Source organism: Theobroma umbraticum, unplaced genomic scaffold (assembly GCF_002168275.2).
Source record: "Theobroma umbraticum cultivar Fairchild unplaced genomic scaffold, ASM216827v3 scaffold_4.1, whole genome shotgun sequence".
In the NCBI taxonomy this organism is placed as follows: Eukaryota; Viridiplantae; Streptophyta; class Magnoliopsida; order Malvales; family Malvaceae; genus Theobroma; species Theobroma umbraticum.
Genome location: NW_018397258.1, coordinates 5,055,191 through 5,075,706, shown reverse-complemented (window position 1 = coordinate 5,075,706; position 20,516 = coordinate 5,055,191). Strand labels below are relative to the sequence as shown.

Sequence of the window (20,516 nt, the reverse complement as noted above, 5' to 3'; positions counted from 1 at the left end):
TCGGCTTTTGTAGGTTGTAAATTACATAATTATAGGCATTATGTGCTTATAGAGACTAATCTTTTCTCTTTGTTTTTAATCCTAAGTTTTCGGAGGAAAGTTGTCCAAGCTTAGACATGACTCAGAAACAACTAAGGAGGACAGCCTCGGGACCAAACCACTTGGTGGGCGATTTTGATAGTCAAACAACAATATATGAAATAGGTTATGCCTTCTTTCTCTAAACATAAAACGATTTTTAATTGCAAATTGCCATCATACTTTTCAATTTTCTATGGTCTCTAAAGGTATGATATTTGGGGAAATTTGTCATACAACAATATCAAACTTTCACAGGTATTTCTACTTTGTAATGGATCAACCTTTCTGCAAGAGCAAAGCCATTTTCAGAAGTCATTGGCAGCTTAAAACGGAAAATATATATTGCCTTCACTTTTTGGGTATTGGTTTGGAACTTCCAAGGGAGCAGGGAATTGTAGGTGGTTTTCAAATTTTAATTGTCAAAGATATTTTTTTTAAAGAAAAGAAAAATGGCAAAAATGTAGCTGCCAAACTCTGAACTACTTGGTTAACACGTAGTTTCAATGCTTATTGAGTTTCAAGAGAGCATTACTTTACTAGTCCAAACACAATTAGAGATAAATGAAATTTTTTTTTCTTTTTAAAGCAGAGCCATTGCAATAGGACCTTTTAATTCTTCTAACGAGATAAAGTGGAAAGCACAGCCTTTACACAGAAAAAACCGTGACAAAACCAAGCAGGCAGGACGCATCTATGAAATTGTCTTTTGAAGAAGCAACTGGAATTATTGCTGCATTTTAACTATATCATAAAAATTACAATAAAAGAAAAAATTCTGTATATTGAACACCTCTCTCTCTCTAACAAATATAAAAGAAAAAAATAAAAGAAAGAATCAGAAATCACTCCGACGTGGTTGTAGTGGTATAAACTTTGTTATTTTCTACTCCCAGTTTTGCGTTTCCCATCAGCCGGAGCTGGCTGCCTCCCATTTCGATGCAAAGGGTGGCTAACTCCATTGGCTAGTTTCCTAGATGGTGAAGGCCCTGACATGGTATTTAAATTTTTGCTGCAAAAATGAAACGACCCTTTAATAACATGTCAAAAACTTAAAATGATTGTAGAGGATATTGGACATGATAGTATATGTTGCCTTACGTCAGTTCTGGGTTCCTTGCTGATTTGGAAGTAGGTTTCTTAGTCTTTGACTCAATTCCGTTGGTAAAGCTGCTAAGTTTGGACTGATTGAATTGCCAAAGCAAATCAGGCTCGGATGAGTCACTGGTAGCAGCATCAAGATCATCTATGTCATCAGCGCCAGCCATGTTGAACCTGTTACCCCCCATGAACATATTATATGATTGTTCTGGGTAAATCTTTGAAGAATCTTGCAGATATTTCTGGTAAAAGACATCAGACAAATTCCCATTCTCTGCTTCCCAACATCCTAGGGAGTTTCCTACTCTGTTAATGGCATCTTGCTTGTTCACCATAACCTTATCCACCCACTCACCCGACCCTGGTTCTTTCTCATCATCCCTAAAGTTTTGGGCAGGACTGATAACAGGAGGCCAGGGAGGTGAATTTGCTAATAGCTCATCAAGATCAAAACTTTGCCTCTTTTGCCTCAGTGTAGAGTTGGTGCACACCTGCAAGACCAGAACAAGTTATCGAATTTATACTCTAGGTCTACAGAGTATCTATATATCTGTGTATGTGTATGTCTATCGAGAATCCATGATGATGATATGAACAGTCAAGCTTTCTAGAGCATGTCGACTAAACCTGATACATGAATTACTAATGTATTTGTAAAATTTGGCAACATATTCCAACAAAATAATAACCAGAGAATTTCTCCCCATCCAACCAACTTTAATGGGGAGAAAAAGGAAATAGAAAAAACTGCAGAAAGTATTACGCCGCTATCCCCAGTATCATTCACTACACTGCACATAGCCATGAATTCAAGGAAACCATTCATACTCCACTATTCATGTCATCTTTAAATCATGAGGAAGAATCTGGGACTTGTGACTGATGCTGTTCGACTTTATTAATGAAATCAAAATTTGCATCCAATCATAATAGGAAAGCAATAAGTACCTCAATGTTGCCCACGTCACCCATGGGTTGTCTGGAGCCCAACATATCTCCAACCCGCTGATTAGTACTGAAGGGTGATAAGTCGCTAGCCTTTGTTCGGTATTTGTCAGAGCTGGCGGATACAGAGTGCCGACTTTGCTCTGTTTCTCCCTCTTTCCTTGCCAATGCTGCCTTAAGGGTAGCAATCTGAAAGATGATTCCAACGTATTACTAAAAGGAATAGAATCACATTTGCCAACTATCTCAAAGTAACCATCTCGACCAATATGTAGAGGTAATTAAGAATACAATAACCTGTTCTTTGAGTTCTTTAGCATCTGCAGTGTCTTTGTTCACTCGGGCAGCACCAAGTTCAACAGTAGCCACACGCTCCGCAAATTTGAGAGTGCTCATTGTTTCACCTATGGCATCAGGCTCAGGGCTTATGTGAACAAACATTAGTGTCTTGGCCTGCCCTCCTGAAAATTCATTTCCAGCCCCAATATTATTAAATTTTTTAGAAGGAAAAAAAAAATGAATGCAGTAAATGAAGCTCCTATATAGAACTTAAAAAACAACTATTTTGACTGTTTAAACTTACCAAGTGAATCCTGAAGAAGTTGAGTGAGTTTGCTGTTTCTGTAAGGAACATGTGGATTCTTTTGAGCAAGGGAAGCAATCACATCTCCTAAAGCTGAGAGAGATTTGTTTATGTGCTGTGCCTCTTTTAGTCGATCTCCTGTTACCTCAGACTTGTCTACTCTCTCACTTCCTGCAAGATCAACAAGATGCATGCAGCCACGGAGAATACTTCCAGATGTTAAATCTCTTCCTTGAGCATGGACAGTCAAGCAACTGCAAAGTAAGAAAAATAGAATTTAGCTTTTCAGAAGGAAGAAATATTTCAGGATCAAGCAGTAGAAATGTAAAGACATAAGAAGTTACCTATGAGAACGGCTACTACGGTCATTTAGGGCTGTTGCACCAACTGCACGATTCCTGTGTCCTAGGTTCATCAGATCGATAACATCGGATGTTGATGAAACAGGAACGAGGTTTGCATCTGGTACATTGAGACCTGTCTGAGAACTGTTGCGAATTTCTAATGTATTAATAGATTAAGGGTAAGCCTGGAGCGAAAATTGACTGGCAAGGACCAACCATTCAAACTTTTTTGAAAGTAAGAGACTTAACATTTCTTTTTCATTTTTAAACCAATTTCAAGTTTCTTAGCCTTTTATTTTCAGAGCATCACCCAGCTTTTGATCAAGTTCTAGATGAAATTAGAATAGTAAGACAGCTTTTCTAAGTTATCAATCCGTCAAAACAACTTTTCACAGATTTTAACTGAGATAACATGATCTAATTTTATAAACTTGTGGGACGTAAAACTAAATGAATTGAAAAAGGATATCTTTTGTTACTTCCATCTGAAACTAGGAGATCTCTGACTTGCTCGTTATATATTTCAATCATCTGGACAGCAACATCATAGCGGAAGGTATCCTTTCTTTGTTCTGCCAGAAGAAACAAATCGCCTAATGCCCTATAATTAACACCTTGATTTTTCTCTGTCAGGTCTCTAGGTCCAGCCTGGAAATGTAAAAACCAAATAAGCCAATAAATTCAAAAGAAAAAGCTATATTTTATTAAACAAGTATTAATGCATCAAATTATCATACTTCTAGTAAACAATCCAACCATGTCTTACCATAGTGTAAGTTTTTCCTGACCCTGTCTGGCCATATGCAAATATGCAAACATTGTATCCATCAAGAACCGACCGAATCAGTGGCTGCATATCAGAAAAAACCTCCGCTGCAATGCAATAAGATATAACTAAGTAAAGAATGTGAAAATTGCAGAAACATTATCAATAAGCAATTAGCCTCTTAGTGAAGCAACCTTGAGTTGCAGATTGCCCAAAGACTTTGTTGAAGGTGAAGGACTTGCGTCCTTTACCATACTTTGATGGGGTGTTGATGGTGATGTTTCCCTCTTCCATGTAATCCACAGTGCTCAGATAGCTTGACCGTCCAGACAAGAATGGTCTCACACGGCAGTAAACACGGATACTTCCTGGTTAGATAAAGTAGATAAACCTTTCTAATCAATTGGAGGACACAATACAAGGACAAGCATGATGATGTTTAGAACTTATGCAAAAAACAAGTAGGTAACTTACCTTTAAGGTCCTGCACTTGATTGTATAGCTTGCGATTTTCTTCTAGAACCCTATGGTAACCAGAAGCAGCATGAGCTAGACCATGAATATGCATACCTGTAAAAAAATGCATTAACCAAAATTAGAGAAATACCATGCTTAGCGCTTCCATAAAACAACAAGAAATACAAATAGATTCTTCTATTAAAGCAAAGTAAGTATACCAAGATTGTTGAATTCTTCATGAAATTTCATCTGTATGAATTGCATGCCAGTTTTTGTCGCATTAATAGTATGCTTTAGCTCCTACAAAAATTAATAAAACATATAAGTGCTCTAGCCAAGTACATAAATTGACAAGAAAATAGACGATATGACACAATTAGCTCCCACCTGAATATCTCTTTGTTGTTGATCAAATAACATTTTCTGTTTTTGAGATCGACCTTTTAATTCCTCATCATCAATGAGGTTTTTATGAAAGGAATCTTCTTTCCTCCAGATTTTGATGTTCTTTTCCTCAATCTAAATCATTACAATTACGGGAAAAGAAAAAGTTTCAGAAACTCAAACTACGTCACTAAGACATCAAAGTAAAGTCATCTAGTGACCTCTGCAATAGATAAGGATCATTAGATACCTTTTTATTCCCAGGAGTCGGTTTTAGTAGAGACTTGTTGCAATGAGAAGCAGTGATGTCTTTTGATGTCGTTTTCATCTTTCAAATTTGAGAAAGATAATAAACAGATAGTTAGTTGAGATAATAATTATATAGTAAATGACTTTTATTCTTCTGTAAATTTTGAAGCACAAACTTCACATAGAAGAAGACTAACATACCATTTCACATTGGCTCGCAATCCGATGCTCAAACTCCTCTACAACTTTACTGAGCACAGATTCAACAAGCTATTGACAACCAAAGATGACCCAAATAAGTAACAGAAACAGCAAAAAGGATAATCTTCCTTTATGATAGCGGTGGTGATAAATAAAGAGGGTGCAAAAACTAAAAGAATATCACGCAGACATGAAACGGTTGCACTATTAGTAGTGAACACAACAAGGGAGGAAAATTGGAATCTTGAGGAAAAGTATCCTCAAGGTGCAAGGCACCCAAATGTTAATTAGACAACCCTGCATTTGCAATCCTATGATTAGGGCAAAACTAACACATGACTACTACAATGCGATCATTCCACTATCCCAGCCTAGATAAGCAAAGAAGTACTACACAAGTTTGATATGGTTTTTGACAGTAAGGAGCCAATGAAAACTTACCATTGGAACTTCTTCAGGCTTTTTGTCTAATAGAATGGCACGAACCAGCATACTTAACGAACCAGAACTGGCCTGCTTGTACAAGAAAAACTTACAGCATTCATTCTCATTGAAGTAGAATATAACACAAGTGAATACTTTAAACAGTTAAAGCTCACCAACCATTTTATTAGGATCAATTTCACTGGATTGACCATTCAATAATTTGTCATTCATGGTCGAGGTCCTTTGCAAGGAGTTCATGAAAGGCTCTGAATTTTTTCTTACAAATGCCTTTCCCAAAGTGGTGGTGGCAGGTTTTACATTTCCACCAAATTTCCACACTCCATTTCCGCCTGTGAGCTTCCATTCGCTATAGGACTTAAGTGCTAGAACACAATTCACAACCCTTGCAGATTTGCCTCCCTAACAATTTTAGGCAGATTAAAAATAAATAAATAAATTACTCAAAAAAAAAGTTTGTTTTAAAACAAAAGAATTGTTAAAAAAAAATTACTTGGAAAACATACTTGTTCTAGGTCAGATGCCTCAAAAGTAGGAAGCCCCAATTCTTTCCCAGCTACTAAGAAATTCCTTACATTTTCAAAGTACTGAAATGCTGACAATGCAGCTCCATCAGGTATGAGAGCCGCATCACATGGACTTTCCACCACCTAAAAACCAATTACCCCAATGAAATAAACCGTAATTAGAAGTATAGAATCTATTTGAAAATCCAAAATTAGAAAGGTTTTACCTTAGGCACAGCTCCAGTTTGAACTTTATTGAGAACATTGCAGAGGATTATTCCACTCCTCAAACCAAGCCTAAATTCTTCCTCTGATGGCTCTGCCGGCAAATCTTTAGCCGCCACTACTCCAACCATCTTCCTCAGCCATCCAGCCGCTTCATACCTTCTTGATGCTACCATAGAAGATATCATCACATTCAGCTTCTTTTCTTTCTTTTTTTTTTGTTTTTTTTTTCAATTCACAAGTAAATTATCTCATTTAACTCTTATTTCCAAACATGGCACAATTCATCTATCTAAATTTTAAAAGAGTGTAAATGATCAAGGATCAGTCTTTAACAGATGACATGAAACCACAGAAAATCAATCAAGAGCATCCAAAGAATCCATAATAGTTTCAAGTAAAAGGGGTTTTTGTTTTCTATTTCAATATCCGGTTTAATGCATGGTGCATAAGAAAGGAAAAAGGTGGAGGGGATCAGAGAAGGAATTGGGAGAAAACAGAGTAATTTTCAACAATTTTTCATGGAAATCGATCGTTGTGACTAGTTAAAAGTATAGAAGAAATCATTGTTTTTATTAGAAACTTCATCAACAAAATCCAGATGCTGAGAGACCAAAACAAAAAAAAAGAGAGAGAAATGAAAGAGCAAAATGAAAAACAGTACCAGCTTCCTCAGCTTTCCTAGACTCCAAATCAAGATCTTTGGAGCGATTGCCATGCTGTTGCAGAACATCCTCCACAACTGAAGCTACTGAAAACGACAACGTTCCTTCTGCCGCCATTTTCTCTCCACGAATGATTCCAAGAAGAAAAGAAAAATTATCACAACTCCACCATCAAAAATTCTTCCAAATGAGAGCAAATGTAGCTTGAAATGAGAGATCAAACAAGGAAGAAACAAAAGAAACCATATATAGAAAGAGAAAATAAAGCAAAGTTTGGTGGGGTTTTTTCTCTTTTCTTTTCCTCCTGTGATATTTTGTGGGGAAGTTGGAGTAGGAGTTGAAGATCCTTTATGATATTAACACAGAACTTCTACAACACAAATCACATTCTCTATACGAAGTGGAAAAGAAAGCTAATTCTGCTTTATACTCTCAGTCTTCTTTGAATCTCTCTTTTCCCCCACGGCTCCGAGCCTCCTTCCGAACCTCCCGGCTTCAGAAGCGAACTCTTTCTCCTTTTTATTTTCATCTTATTGTTGAATACAAATACGTAGGACGGTGTTCAGGTGCTCCCTTGGCGCGTGGGTTCAAATCATGATTAAGGAAAGGACAAGTATGATTAAGGTAAGTATTAAGTAATTAAATCTTGCGATCGCGGGAATGCGAAGTTTGGTTGGGTTGGCCAATGGCCCCCTTAAATGTAAACTCCGGCGTGGCCCATCAACAACTTGAAAGCTTTTAGACTTTCACCTACGGAGACCAGCCGAAGCTAACAATCTCACTGCTTTACCCTTTATTTGCTTTACAAATTACAATTTATCTGAGACAAACAAATAAATAAATTGGGTTAAAAGAAACTCTAACGTATATTCTAAAAATGAAAGGTCGACGTTCAGCAATTAGAGGAACATAATTTGTTTTTCTACAGCCATATGAACTTTATGATAAATTAGTGCAATTTAATTAAGGTTTTCCATATTTATCTTTTGTTTTTCTTTAATTACCAAGGGACTTCTTCCTCTGATGATAGCATTTATAAGGAAAGGTAATCGCATGCTCTAAAAAGTGATCATAATCATTTCATTAGATAGATGTTACTATGTCCCTTTGGCCTTTAAGTCCATTTGCAATGCAAAGCGAAGCAACATTCTATATAAATCTACCATGAAGTAATTCAAAGCAACCCATTTTGATACTTCATTCTATCAAAGAAAACAACACAGCCCATTTCACAGTCTTTCCTGCCAACAACCCCAAAAGAAAAATGGAATAGAAAGGACAGTCGTCAGCAAGGAAGTGCATACGCATACAGCTGGAAATATATCAAGCTTGATCGATACGTTATGTGTTCCTATATTCTTCCACATACTGCCGCATTTGAAGCTTCTCACATTTGTGGACTGATCTTCCCAGAATTTTCCTTTTTCCTCAGTTGCTCTTGATTTGTTTAATAACAAGCTTAGCTTTTAAAGCAATTCCCTCCAACCCAGTTTAAAGAAACATTTGAACATTCAAAAATTTGGGTGGACAATGGTCTTGTTTTGTAGGTTTCGTTTGATGCTCTTGAGCCAGATAACGAACGTCACAAGAAGTTCAACTTGCAACCGGATGACTTCCTTTCACAAATTATTTGGCAAAGTTCAAAAATGTGGTTGGATTTAGTGGGTCTTTCTCTAATCTCTCATTTTCAAAATTAAAGAATGGTTGGGAGCAACCGAAATGTTATCTCAACGCGGATTTGGAAGCTCATTCAGTTGGATCTCTCATACTGACAAAGCCACAAGAAATGGAGTCTTTGTTGCAAAGCTCAAAATGCTATCAACAAAAGACGACTTACCACCTACCTTGCTCCCGCGTTTAGCCACATTGTTTTCAGGAGCCTAACTTTGTTTACTGTTTGATTAGGTTCATTACACGTAAGTTTGGAACTGGTGGGTCTATGAGGAAAATTACCAAGGATTTGAAAACTATTAATTCTTTTCTGTTACAAAAACTAACTTATTATGATTTGTTAATAAAATAAAAATGCATTAAGAATATTGTTAATTATTAATGAGTAATTATAAGCAAAATATATTTAAAGGTACAACATTAAGTCCAATTACTTTAAATTTTAAACATAATCAATTATTGTGTTTTGTGGAATATTAAAACAAATGATATTTAATTAATTAAACTTATTGATTTATTTTTTTAAAATGAAATTTAAATACTTTATGCTTATTTACATATATAATAAAAATCATACTCAAACACATGAGTGTAAAAATTTAATTCAATATTTAATTCTTCCATAATGTCAAATGAAATGATCCAATATTAAAATAAATCAATAGTCAAACTCAAAACTACTGATTAGTCCCATGACACTTACCTATAGAACCAACCACTTGGTGGTTAAAAAGCACTTTAATTTAACCTTGCTGGAGCGTCTTGGTTGAGTTTGAAAGCCACGAAAATAAACAGCACTTTGCCACTTTATTTATATATGTAACTGTAATCTTAGGCATACCAGCAATGTGTCTTGCATGCGCTGGTTAAAAAGTTTGAAAGCTAAAACAATTTCAAATATTTTTTTCTAATTAAACCAATATACTTACGTGGAAAATGGCCCACCCCAATGGGTAGGCAACAGGCACCTTTCGGTGGTGGAAATGGTGGTTGAAAACTGTTATCAAATGAACTTTGGGTCATCTAGGAGGCAATGAAAGCATTAACCAAATGCCACTATCAGTGTTGGACGTGATGATCTTGAGGCCTAAGTAAAGGAAAAGTGGAAACCTATCTCTTTCCTCTTGGATTTCGCTGTGCCTTTTTTCTTCTTTTCTTTTTGCAAATTGAATGAATCAAACAAGCCTTTTACTAGGGTTGGGACGAATTTCGAATGATTTTGCTTTATATGTTGATTTACCATTACTACAAACTCACCTACACTTTTTGTTATCACTGGAAAGGTAGCAAACTCTTGAAGGAATTATTCACAAAACTAGTCATAAACCCCACACCACATGCATTTCAAATAGATTAGTGAGAGATTTGTACTAATATATCATCAGTGTTTTTTTTTAACACCAATTTATGATCGTTTGTTAGGTTAATAGACTAATTATATCAAAGTAGTTGAGATATTAGAGAACCCTATCTAGAATCTAAACTCCCTTAATAACGTGGATAATATGAAAAATACGTTGTCTATAAAATGTTGGCAAAAGCATTGACATTATTTAGGGAAATCCATTAGAAAAATTTACATAAAAAAACAAATACTTATTTTAGGGAAACAAAAAAGGCAATCCAAACAAATATAAAAGGAAAAACTTGGGCCATGTCAATATTTTTAGGTAGATAATAACAGCCACAATATTTGAAAATCGAAACTATTTCAAATACCCATTGAATTGAACGGCTTATATATATATATATAAAGAGACAGACAGGGAAGAAAAAAAAAAGAAAATGGCCCATAAAAATACGATAAAATATAATAGTCGCAGAAAAGCAGACGTTGGCTTCAACGTTCAAAAATTTCAAATCCCTGGTTCGGTACCAAACCGAACAGGTCCGGATAAGAGCGAGGCCCACCTAGAGCGGCCATGTCGGGTCCCACTTCACGGGACATCGGCAGGCCTTCATATATATTTGTTTTTAAAGGAGGGGGCATGGGGCCCCTGTTTCAATGCCCAGTACATGAGCATTGTCTTAAGACAGGCAAATCAGACGTCGCCGTCTAGCATAAGCAAACGTCGTAGTAGCTACGTGTCATGCTCCTGGTGACAGATTTACAGACTTAAAGAGTTACTTTATTCTCTTGCCACGTGTTAAAGCTTCACTCTTTGGCTTTCTAGCCAAATGGAGTCATTCACAGACCCACCCGCAGCTTTGAGCGCGTGCGATGCATCATTTGTTCTTGACTCGGACGGGGCGACGGCTCGTTCATTGAGAATACCCAAAGCTATTAAAGATTTAAAGTATCTCCCAAGGACGGCTTAAATGCCAATTTCATTTTACTTATACAATAGAAGTAAGTAATGCACTTAAATAAATATATAATGTAAAAATAGGAAAATGTGGGCATATGTCTTTGTTTGACTTTTTTTATAGAGTTACTTGTCGGTTGGCATAAGCCTCTCAAGTAGTAGCCAAGCAGAGAATTGACCGATTAGCTTATAGCTTAGCAATCAAGGCATAGCAATTACTATTTAGAAAATGGCAAAATCAAAAAAGAAGGGAAAAGCTTATCCCAAAATTGACAGACAGAAACAAGCTACAGTCGAGGAATAATGCCAGTAGGGGGACTCCATTTTTATCATTACAGCCAAATTGGAATAGTCTAGCTGGAATTGCACAAAACTGTAGCAAATTTTCCATAATCCAAATCTCTGACACTGTTTCGTTTAATCACTACAAAAGAGAACCATTAATGTGCATCCACTCCAAGGAGGAAAGAAAAGGTCCATCATGCCATTGACAGAAATTTGTGCCCTTCAAATTACCTGATATTATTAATTCTAGACAACGAAATAGGACTTGAAAAGGAGAAGAAAGAAGAGAGAGAAAAGGGAAACATCCATCAATGGAGTGAAGGCAATGGTATAGTATTTCTGAGTGAATCAGAGCCCATATTTTTGGACAAGTGTGAGATTAATTATGCAAGTCCCAAAGCAAGCTTTATTCTAATGATGGAAAAACAAATGATTAATCATTCCTAATTATACATGAAAAGAAAGTTGCTTAATTGTTAAACTATAATTACAATACTAATCAGAGCAAGAAAGCTGGTGATCTTTACAGTTAATATTAGAGAGGCTGAAGTTATCATTTGGGATGAATGCCCTTTTTCTCTTTAACACCTTCACATCACATGTTAAGTGAACCCAACTATGTTGACGCTGGCAACTAAAGCCATGATTATATTCATGGATTACAATGTCGGGTGGGCATCACTTTCTGGTGCAGGAATGTGCAGGTTCCTGCTGCGAAGATGGGAAGCCACATCATACAATGCATCCACATGGGTCACCTTATCCTGAAATCCTAAACTGCCCAATGTTTTTTCCCTTGTAATTGTTTTTTTTTTTGGGTCGTTTTAAGTTTTCAGATTGGGTGGAAGACGATGTTTGACACAATGTTTTACATACAGGATCAGTGGTGTACAAAATGAACTAATAGGATTTTTTAGAGCAAGAGTTAGGACCCAAAAGCAAGAGAAATCCCAAAATTTCCAATGCAAAGACAAAACATGGAAATGGAGTAAAAATTACTATCTTGATTTGCTGACAATTTAATGAAGGGGCAAAGTCAAACAAGTGATGTGTGATGATTATTGTCACTTTTTAATTTTTAATGTTTTTTATTATTATAAATATAAAATTATATTATTTTATAATTACTCTTTAATCACTATTTATTCAAAATTTTGAATTCCAAACGGTTGGTTTGATGGTATGGAATCATACATTGAAATTTGATCAAAAGAACCTCACAGATATAGCCAAGTAGTGGACCACTGGACCTCTTCACAAATTTGATTACACCTGTTATTAGTGCAAACATAATTTTGGCACCCTTTATTATCGCATGGGGTGCTGAGGGATAAAAAATGCATGCCATTTTCAAATGAAAGATTTTTCTTTTCTCATGATCATCTTCTGCAGAAAAAGTGTGGAATTTTTCCATCTAGGGTCGTTAATTTCTTCAATATCTATTGCCCAGAAAGCTATAAAACCCGCCACTTGCAGCTCCAATAATAACAGTTACTTTAGAAAGGGTAAACTTTAGCGTATTCCCATTATCACATTTAAGGATTATATCCACATAGTAAACGAATAAATAGTCCCCATGTTATATTGGAAAAGTTAAAGTATCCTTCATCATGATAATTATTGTTGTTGGCTGGCCTGGATATTAAAAAGTCTTTTGAAGGAAATTTTGGATCCGAATCCCATCTGGAAAGCAAACGCCAGCCCAATTTCTAACCACACATATAACAGTTAAAACTCCAGGGCAAAGCTAAATATCAGGTGGGTGGATAGAAAAGAAGACTTTATTTTCAAGAAAAGGGGTTGTTAACAGGCCAAACCATGGCAGTAGGTGGTGGCGAAGGCCTAAAAAATTAGAAGAAGTGGCTTGTTGTTAGAATGTTTGGTTTAACCTTAATCAATCGAAGAAGGAAAGGCAGAAAGAAAAATTAAAATAAAGAGCAGAAAGCTCATCGCATTCACAGGTTGTCCCCTTTTTTTTATTAACTTGTGGGGGTAGGGCAGCCAGCAGTCTCAAAAAATTATGAAAGCATTGCACTCCTGTATCATTTTAATGGCCCTATACTCTTTGATCGAACAAGACTATGATGGGAGGTGAAAGGGCAGTCCTTTTGTCCTCTCTCATTCCCCTCCCCTCCCCTCTAATTATACTGTGGTGGTGGTACTTGCTGCAACATTTTTCTGCTGATATTTCAGCAACAACATCACAATAATGTCAAAGAGGAAAAGTTAAATAAGGAGAATTTTTTTAGTTCCATTACTCAAAAGTTTCCAAGCCTACTCCACACCCCCACATGCCAGACAGAGGACATAAAAGGAAATAAAAGTCTAGACCATTGAGCAAGAGGAATGTGAAATAAATGTCCTATAGAAGCTATCAGGGGTTCTAGCTTATTCCAGTACTTTCTACTTGGGATTTGGGGAATGGCTTTTTCTTTTGAACTCAACCTCCATGTGTCAATGTGATGTTATGAACTGTTAATCACATCCAATGCATGAAAGGAATCGTCTTGATTCTTTTCGTATATAACATAATGGTCCACCAGAGATAGGAGAAAAGAATGCCCTTAAAGAATGTCAAGAGAGGCACTGAGGGGGCCTCTAAGTTGTCATAGTCTTCCGATGATAAGATGAAGCTCTTAGGATTCCCTTTATAAGGCTAATGAGTTGTCAAATTATGCCCACTTTCTCGTTTTTTGCCACACTTATAACTGGCGTTGGGATGGAGATGTAAGAGGAATTTTCTAATCAAGGCAATTCTCATGTAGACCTAAAGTTTTCAAGTGGGATATGTTTTGAAGAGCATACGTCCCATTCTATAATCTTTAAAACTATTCATTTTACTCTGAATATATCAACAAGAAAATGATTCAAATATCTTATCAGACATCAATAAATGACATAACGTTTTGAATGATTAAACAAAGTTTGATCAGGCTTCTTTGACTTAAATAAACTCAGCTCTTTTGGAGATAAGTTTACAGTATTGTCTCAGGTTTATGATATCTACTTGGAACTCTCACTCTCATCCTCCAACCACATGATCTAGGGACAAGCTTATTAATAAAAGCCAAGCATTTTCTGTTGTGCTCTGTTGGACTTGGAGGGTAGACGTATGAACAGTATAACCAAAAACAGTTAAGCTCGTTTGTGATTTCGTAACAGATTACAAGTGTGTTGTTCCATCAGAAAATCCCTATCCCAACAACTCTTATCCTTGCAAATCCCCATCCCAAATGCCATATACTTGCTCACGAAGCAAACGTGTTGGAATGCTTAACGTGTTTGAATGCCATATACCATTCGTGGGAGTGCTTGTATAGAAAGGCGGTTTGGGACCTTGGGTAGCTAAATTTAGTCCACAGCAAAAGCCCAAAGCTACAGAATTGGACTGGAGTCCTACCCAAAGGCCATTGGAAGGGAACACAATCACCCAAAGGCCAGATGTAGCCCAAAGGAGCGAAGAAGCAGGATTTTCGCTACATGGCATGTATGAGTAGCCCAAGGGTTCACCACGCGAACAAGAAAGGAGCTAAACCCTCAGGAATGCCAAAAACAAAACAAAAAGCACACAACTCAAAGAATGATTTTGTAGTCCCAACTCCCAAACTTGTGATGCCAGCTATCACATTTTCACAAGTACCCAAACGGGGCTCAATCAAGTCGAGATCGAATCCGACTCAAAAAAGTTGTATCCAACTGATTCAGCAAGCCCCGTCTCCCCAAGCCATTACACCTGCACAACCCAATTTACCTTTCCAGCAACCATCTACGTTCAATTTTGCCTAAGTTTTATATAACTTGAAAGTTGAGAACGAGTGAGAGAGAAAATAGGGGCAACCAGCAAAGCAAGTACGTTGAAACAAAGATAAATTACTGTAATTATCTACCAATGCTTTAACAATGTATTAATTTAAGCTCACAGTGTACTTTTTTCGTCATTATCATTTGTCAGTATATCATGTCCACACCTTCCTCAGGAAGCTTTCATCTTACAGGGTTAAAGACGAGGAGATGAGGATCAAATCAATGTTGGTAAAATCTACCAGAAGAATACACTACATAAACATCTGTGAAACTGTATCACTACCAAGATGATGTATTACTGCCCGGTCATATGCCAGGTGACAGCGTGCTATATCTTTGTTTGAGCATGACGCACCCTCACAATGTGTGAGGCTGTGGATCAGGAGGGAAAATATTGACAAGAAACCGATGAATCATCTCAAAGCTAGTGAATGTGATAACAGCTGCAGGTGTGGTCCTGATAAGATTTGTTGCACACCCACGGTAGAATCCAGCAACGCCTTCTTGCTGAAATACTTTCCTAATGCAATCAACCACACCAGAATATCGTTTCTCAGAGTGATGTCCCTGTTCCTGAAGCCTTGAGCGTACCACCTATATTGTGCAAGAATAAAACATAACCTTTTTATTTTCATCAGCTTACATAATTAAACAGCCAATAGTTAGAGAGAAAGAGATAAATGCAACTATTAAACATAGGCTAAGGCAATTAAGACATACTGACATCCCTCTTCTTTTTTACCTTGAAAGTGCAATGCAATCTTTTCAGTTTAAAGTAAGTGAGCGGTTTTAACATACTTAACCAAAATGAGTTGTAAACATTCATTCATCATACCTCATGTGGGTAAGTCAACGTGGATGCAAATATTTTGGAAACTGATGAGGCAACAGCAACATCACGTGCACTGAGTTTATCCATTGTAGTGTTATCTGCCAAGACCCCATTCAGTTAAAATATATTCGATGAATATATACAACTTAACACAAGTAGATTATTAACCTTTATCAGCTAAATATAATTTGATCTTCTCATATGTCGGAAACTGAATGGCAACATGACTGATACCTGCTAATGCAGGCACGAGACCACTGTTCATCATGGAAAATATCAGACACCATCATTTCTTAATTCAGAGCAGTTAAAAACAACTTTAACAAATAGAAATCATCAATTTCTTATTGACAGAGAAAAAAAACCTGTATAGACCCCGAATACCCTCCTCATGAGCTATTCTCCTCAAAGCAGAAAGAGTACTACTATAAGGAACCACTCCCGCTCTCATTCCTTGAGTCTAGATAAAAGAAATGGGACAGATGTCAATGCATAAAAAAGTCAACAGCTCTAAAGCTATTGTATTTAAACAGCTGCATAATACAATTAAAATAAAAACATCAAACCATGTACACTAGATTATAAATACCAGAATTCACCATAAAACAATCCTATAAAGCCAAATCGAACAGCCTAAATAACACTAATCAGTCATCCACCCTTTCAATGCAGGCATTGATTTTTCTCAACTCTCTTCTATCATTTTTTCCCAAATTGTATTTGTCTTCCTTCTAAAGGGTTATTACTTTCCTCTGGTAGGCTTCCTAGTTTCTTTTTCATTTTTGAGGGTTGATTGGCAAGAGGGACATAGGCAATTATCAAAAGCAACAAAAGAGACAATAGGGACAAAAGTTACGATATCCATTAACAAATTATAATTGGAATGAAATAACAGGCAAAATAACTAAGAAAATTAACCCATAGGCGAGGCGCCGTCTTAGCCTTCCCTGATCAGGATCGCTCCCACATATATGCCACACTATCAAGAGTTTTGATTTCTTTCATCATATGTCATTACATAATAAAATAATAAAGTATAAATTTGGTAGACGCACTTGAAGTCTTGTCTTCACAACCCAGAGAGGATTTGTGAAAATGGTTGTCGCAGCTCCTGCACCAGATGCAGCTAGCATGTTTGCACCTATCGAGAGATGGTGATTCTCATCTACACACGAACCCAGGAATAGTAAGTCAGAAATTAAAAAGAAAATGTGCAAGATGATAAGGATAGAAAAAAACCAAAACGGAAGTGTGAATCTTATAGGCTAGGAACTGACTATTAGAACAAAGAAAGCCTTTGAGCTGCTCATACATTGTAAAGTATACCTGCAAGAGGAAAGGATTGCGTCAAATTCAGCAAGTACCAAAACAAGAGACAGTCAGAGGGAGAAAAATAAAAATGACCTCTACTCAATAATTAAGGAAGTGAAGCACATCAGCATCAAAGAGAATAATTTACCATGCTATAACAAAAACCTCAAATGGAAATCTAAACAAACAGATAGATAGGCTTCATGTTTTAATTACTTCAATCATAAAATCCTAAAAAATCGAGTGTAAACTTCTCAAGAACAGAATATGCATAGTTGGGATAGGAAATAGCAAGTATAATAATTATTATGTTGCATGGCAAATCAAAAGTACGCAATGACAAAGAAGCCAGAGTTTGACATTTGTAGTTCAACCTTGTGAATAAATTACCTAACTTTTCAATAGCATATAAAAATTTTGCTCTACAAGCTTCAGTTTAGCTCAATTACTCAATTAAACTAAACAACTGCTGTAATGCCACTGCTTCTTTGGATAATTTACTTGAAATATTCAAACGGACACCTCAAATTTTATGCTATCCAGAGTTAAAAAAAGATTATAAAACAGAATTGCTGATTTTAAATCCGTGTTGGGCTATCCCTATGTACTTTGGGTAATTATAAGCGAAATGTTGCTGTCAATTACACCTGGAATATATGATATAATTTAAGGTGGAGGTGACAAACAAAGAAAATGTGAGTAGAAACCATAGAAAAAAGATCCTTGCTTTTCATGAAATACTTGGGCTACAATCCTAAATACAGCATAACTGCATAGTAGAACTCCGGTTGAAGGAAAGGGCTTAGTTTGTTTCGTGTGTGTATGCAAAATGTGAATTTACCATTGTCATAATTGAGTATGGAAGATTCAGGAAACTTAACTGCAGAGGAACCTAAATATTTTAATTTCATATCAAGTCAGGGAGTGGGGGCAAGAAAAGGATCTGGATAAATAAGCGCTGACCTTGTACTAACTGAAACATGCAACAGGTTGTTTCTTTAAGTTAAATATCCAACTGATCATGAAACAAAGCAGCAAAACATCTAACCATATTTCTTTCCAAAATTCCTGGATCCTTGCAAAATAACTCAAGGTATTGTCACCAAGATAAAAACTTTAGGATCAACACAAGCCGACTAATAATCCACTACAGTCTTTGCAAACCATTGAATTTACAAACTTTGACTTTCCCCATTACATAATAACATCCAAATTAAAAAACTCATCCAGCCTTTACAAACGGGATTGGAACTACTTAGAAATAGAAACAGGGAAAGAACGACTTACTGCCCAATTTGGAAGTAAAGCGAGTACAGTGGGAGAAAGCCCACGATACATGCCACGCAAGCCTTCCTTCCGAAATATTTGTTCTAAGCTACCTACTATAAGACTACCTGACCAAATAATTAAACAAAAAGTTAGAATTAGAAAACTTTAAACAGCTCATATTTCTGTTTTCCTCAAAAGAAAGTAAATCGGATCTGCATACCTCTAACGGCTCCGTTACCGAGCTTTGGCAGCCCATGAACCTGAAATCTTGTCTTTATAACATCTAAAGGACAAACGAATGATGCAGCAATAACACCTGCACGTGCAAAAAGAGGTCGAAATTCAGTTATTGACATAACGGATTAGGGAAAGGGAAGGAAGTATTCAACATACCAGCGGCTGCGCCGGCACCAGCATTGCAAAGGAGAACCCTGGAATTAGGGGCATGAGAATCGTTGGACATGTCTTGAACCTTTTAAATCAATCTGAAAAAAGGCGAAGATTTTAGCCAAAGAAAAGGAGTCCTCTCTCGAGAGGGATATCGCCGACAACCAGAGTCGCATTGCCAGAGGATATACTCGTTGGTGTGAGTTGCGTTAGCTTGTGAATAATCGAGTCGAATCGCCTGAGTTAGGGTTCGATCCTCGTTTGTTTTCTCTTATATATACAGGGGAGGCGCAAAAAAAAAAAAGGGGAACTACTACGGAGAGGATTGGCTCCAGAGTTTGGGTGTCGTTCCATGAGAACGAGGAATCGCCATGAGATTTGGGAAATAAGAGAGACTTTTATTCCTGTTCGGATTTAAAAAACGTGAGGCTTTTGTTTGGCTATCATCATCCTATCAGTTCTCAGCCGGACGATTCGCCACACTTGGGACCCAATGGAATTAAACGACTGATTCTGAGTTAAATAATGATGAATAAAAGGCCATTTTTGCACGAAACAGCCTCGACAGTTGTACAAATTTTGGCACCTTTGGCTTGGGGTTTGGTCCTTGACCAAATTGGGTACCGCACCTAACCTCAACCAGGCTGTGCATGAGCGTCTGGTTGCTACGAGCAACCCAATCCAAGTCAATAACTGAAGTCAATATGACCATTTACATTTTGGAATTTATTATTTGAATTGGAAAACTTTTCTGCCAATGACATAGGGTGGGGGACTGTTGTTCAATTTTGACAAGGAAAAATAAAAGAATTTTTGACAATGTCAATTGCCTCCCCCACAAGGTAATTCTAATCCAAATGAACTAAATTTGTCAAACAATTTATGGTGGAAAATAATTAATGTTCACGTACGGGCTAATTATGATTTCATGTTCTTTTTTTTGAGATAATCATTTTAGTTAGGTCTAGCAATTCATACATTCGTATTTTAACCATATCGTATAAATATAAGATATTAATAATTAAAAAAAATTATGAGAGATAACCTTCAACATAAGTTCAATTCAAAAATATTATTACTATAATTTTAATTAATTTTTAATTAATTTTAAACATAACTTAGCAACAATCTCTTTTAAACAATTTCAAATAAATTAAAATAGTTTCGATTTACTCTATCCCGCCATCCAAATAAAAATTTTAATATTAAATCATGATTTCTCTTTCTTGTCAAACACTATCTATCTCACCATCTAGTTTTTTCTCGCTATCTCATAGAGTAAAAATGATATCAAAGTATGTGTTTTAGGTTTTTGAATTTATTGATTTATATTCATAGAACTCAAAGTTAATGAGTTAGAGTTGATTAAGCATATTTGTAAATTAAGGTACTGTATAACTTTGGTAATCTAAACCTAATTGCGAGGAAGCAAATTACTTAGTTATAAGGTATTGCATTACTAATTTTTAAACATTGTGTTATTAATTTTTAAGTACTGTGTGACTGATTTTTAAGTATTACGTAATTTAATCATTGCATATTTAGTTTTTAAGCATTATATGACTAGTTTTTAAGCTTTGCGTGACTAGAATTAGACATTGCGTGATTAATTTTAGACAATGCCTAAATACCAATCACATAATGCCTTACTAACCAATCACGCAGTATCTTGCTAACTAGTCACGTAATGCCTATCAACCA

General features: G+C 36.2%; 2 protein-coding genes across 2 annotated transcripts; both read right to left on the bottom strand.

The window, feature by feature from the left end:
* Positions 1 to 805: 805 nt before the first annotated feature.
* On the bottom strand, positions 806 to 7,429 carry LOC110413567 (P-loop nucleoside triphosphate hydrolases superfamily protein with CH (Calponin Homology) domain-containing protein). The gene is made up of 19 exons (XM_021424424.2): positions 6,950 to 7,429; positions 6,288 to 6,454; positions 6,061 to 6,204; positions 5,714 to 5,956; positions 5,552 to 5,623; positions 5,111 to 5,179; positions 4,911 to 4,988; positions 4,664 to 4,795; positions 4,495 to 4,576; positions 4,292 to 4,387; positions 4,012 to 4,185; positions 3,818 to 3,924; positions 3,521 to 3,699; positions 3,052 to 3,213; positions 2,708 to 2,961; positions 2,422 to 2,585; positions 2,128 to 2,313; positions 1,180 to 1,670; positions 806 to 1,090 (listed from the first exon to the last, which is right to left on the bottom strand). The coding sequence occupies exons 1-19, from the start codon at positions 7,065 to 7,067 to the stop codon at positions 958 to 960; spliced, it is 3,051 nt and encodes a 1,016-aa protein (XP_021280099.1). The 5' UTR covers positions 7,068 to 7,429; the 3' UTR covers positions 806 to 957.
* A 7,633-nt stretch (positions 7,430 to 15,062) lies between these two features.
* Positions 15,063 to 19,309, bottom strand: NDT1 (NAD+ transporter 1). The gene is made up of 9 exons (XM_021425469.2): positions 18,822 to 19,309; positions 18,649 to 18,744; positions 18,447 to 18,553; positions 17,126 to 17,174; positions 16,904 to 17,013; positions 16,214 to 16,308; positions 16,017 to 16,105; positions 15,852 to 15,946; positions 15,063 to 15,610 (listed from the first exon to the last, which is right to left on the bottom strand). The coding sequence occupies exons 1-9, from the start codon at positions 18,889 to 18,891 to the stop codon at positions 15,374 to 15,376; spliced, it is 948 nt and encodes a 315-aa protein (XP_021281144.1). The 5' UTR covers positions 18,892 to 19,309; the 3' UTR covers positions 15,063 to 15,373.
* Between the last annotated feature and the right edge of the window lie 1,207 nt (positions 19,310 to 20,516).

Excerpts from the sequence above, each read along its gene's own strand:
- LOC110413567 (XM_021424424.2), bottom strand. The coding sequence starts at position 7,067 with ATGGCGGCAGAAGGAACGTTGTCGTTTTCAGTAGCTTCAGTTGTGGAG. Across the intron at positions 4,388-4,494 it reads TGAAGAATTCAACAATCTTG|GTATGCATATTCATGGTCTA; the intron begins GTATACTTACTT and ends ATTTTTTTACAG. Across the intron at positions 3,925-4,011 it reads TGGGCAATCTGCAACTCAAG|CGGAGGTTTTTTCTGATATG; the intron begins GTTGCTTCACTA and ends ATTGCATTGCAG.
- NDT1 (XM_021425469.2), bottom strand. The coding sequence starts at position 18,891 with ATGTCCAACGATTCTCATGCCCCTAATTCCAGGGTTCTCCTTTGCAAT. Across the intron at positions 17,014-17,125 it reads AGGCTTTCTTTGTTCTAATA|ATGAGAATCACCATCTCTCG; the intron begins GTCAGTTCCTAG and ends GTTCGTGTGTAG. Across the intron at positions 15,947-16,016 it reads ATTATATTTAGCTGATAAAG|ATAACACTACAATGGATAAA; the intron begins GTTAATAATCTA and ends GGGTCTTGGCAG.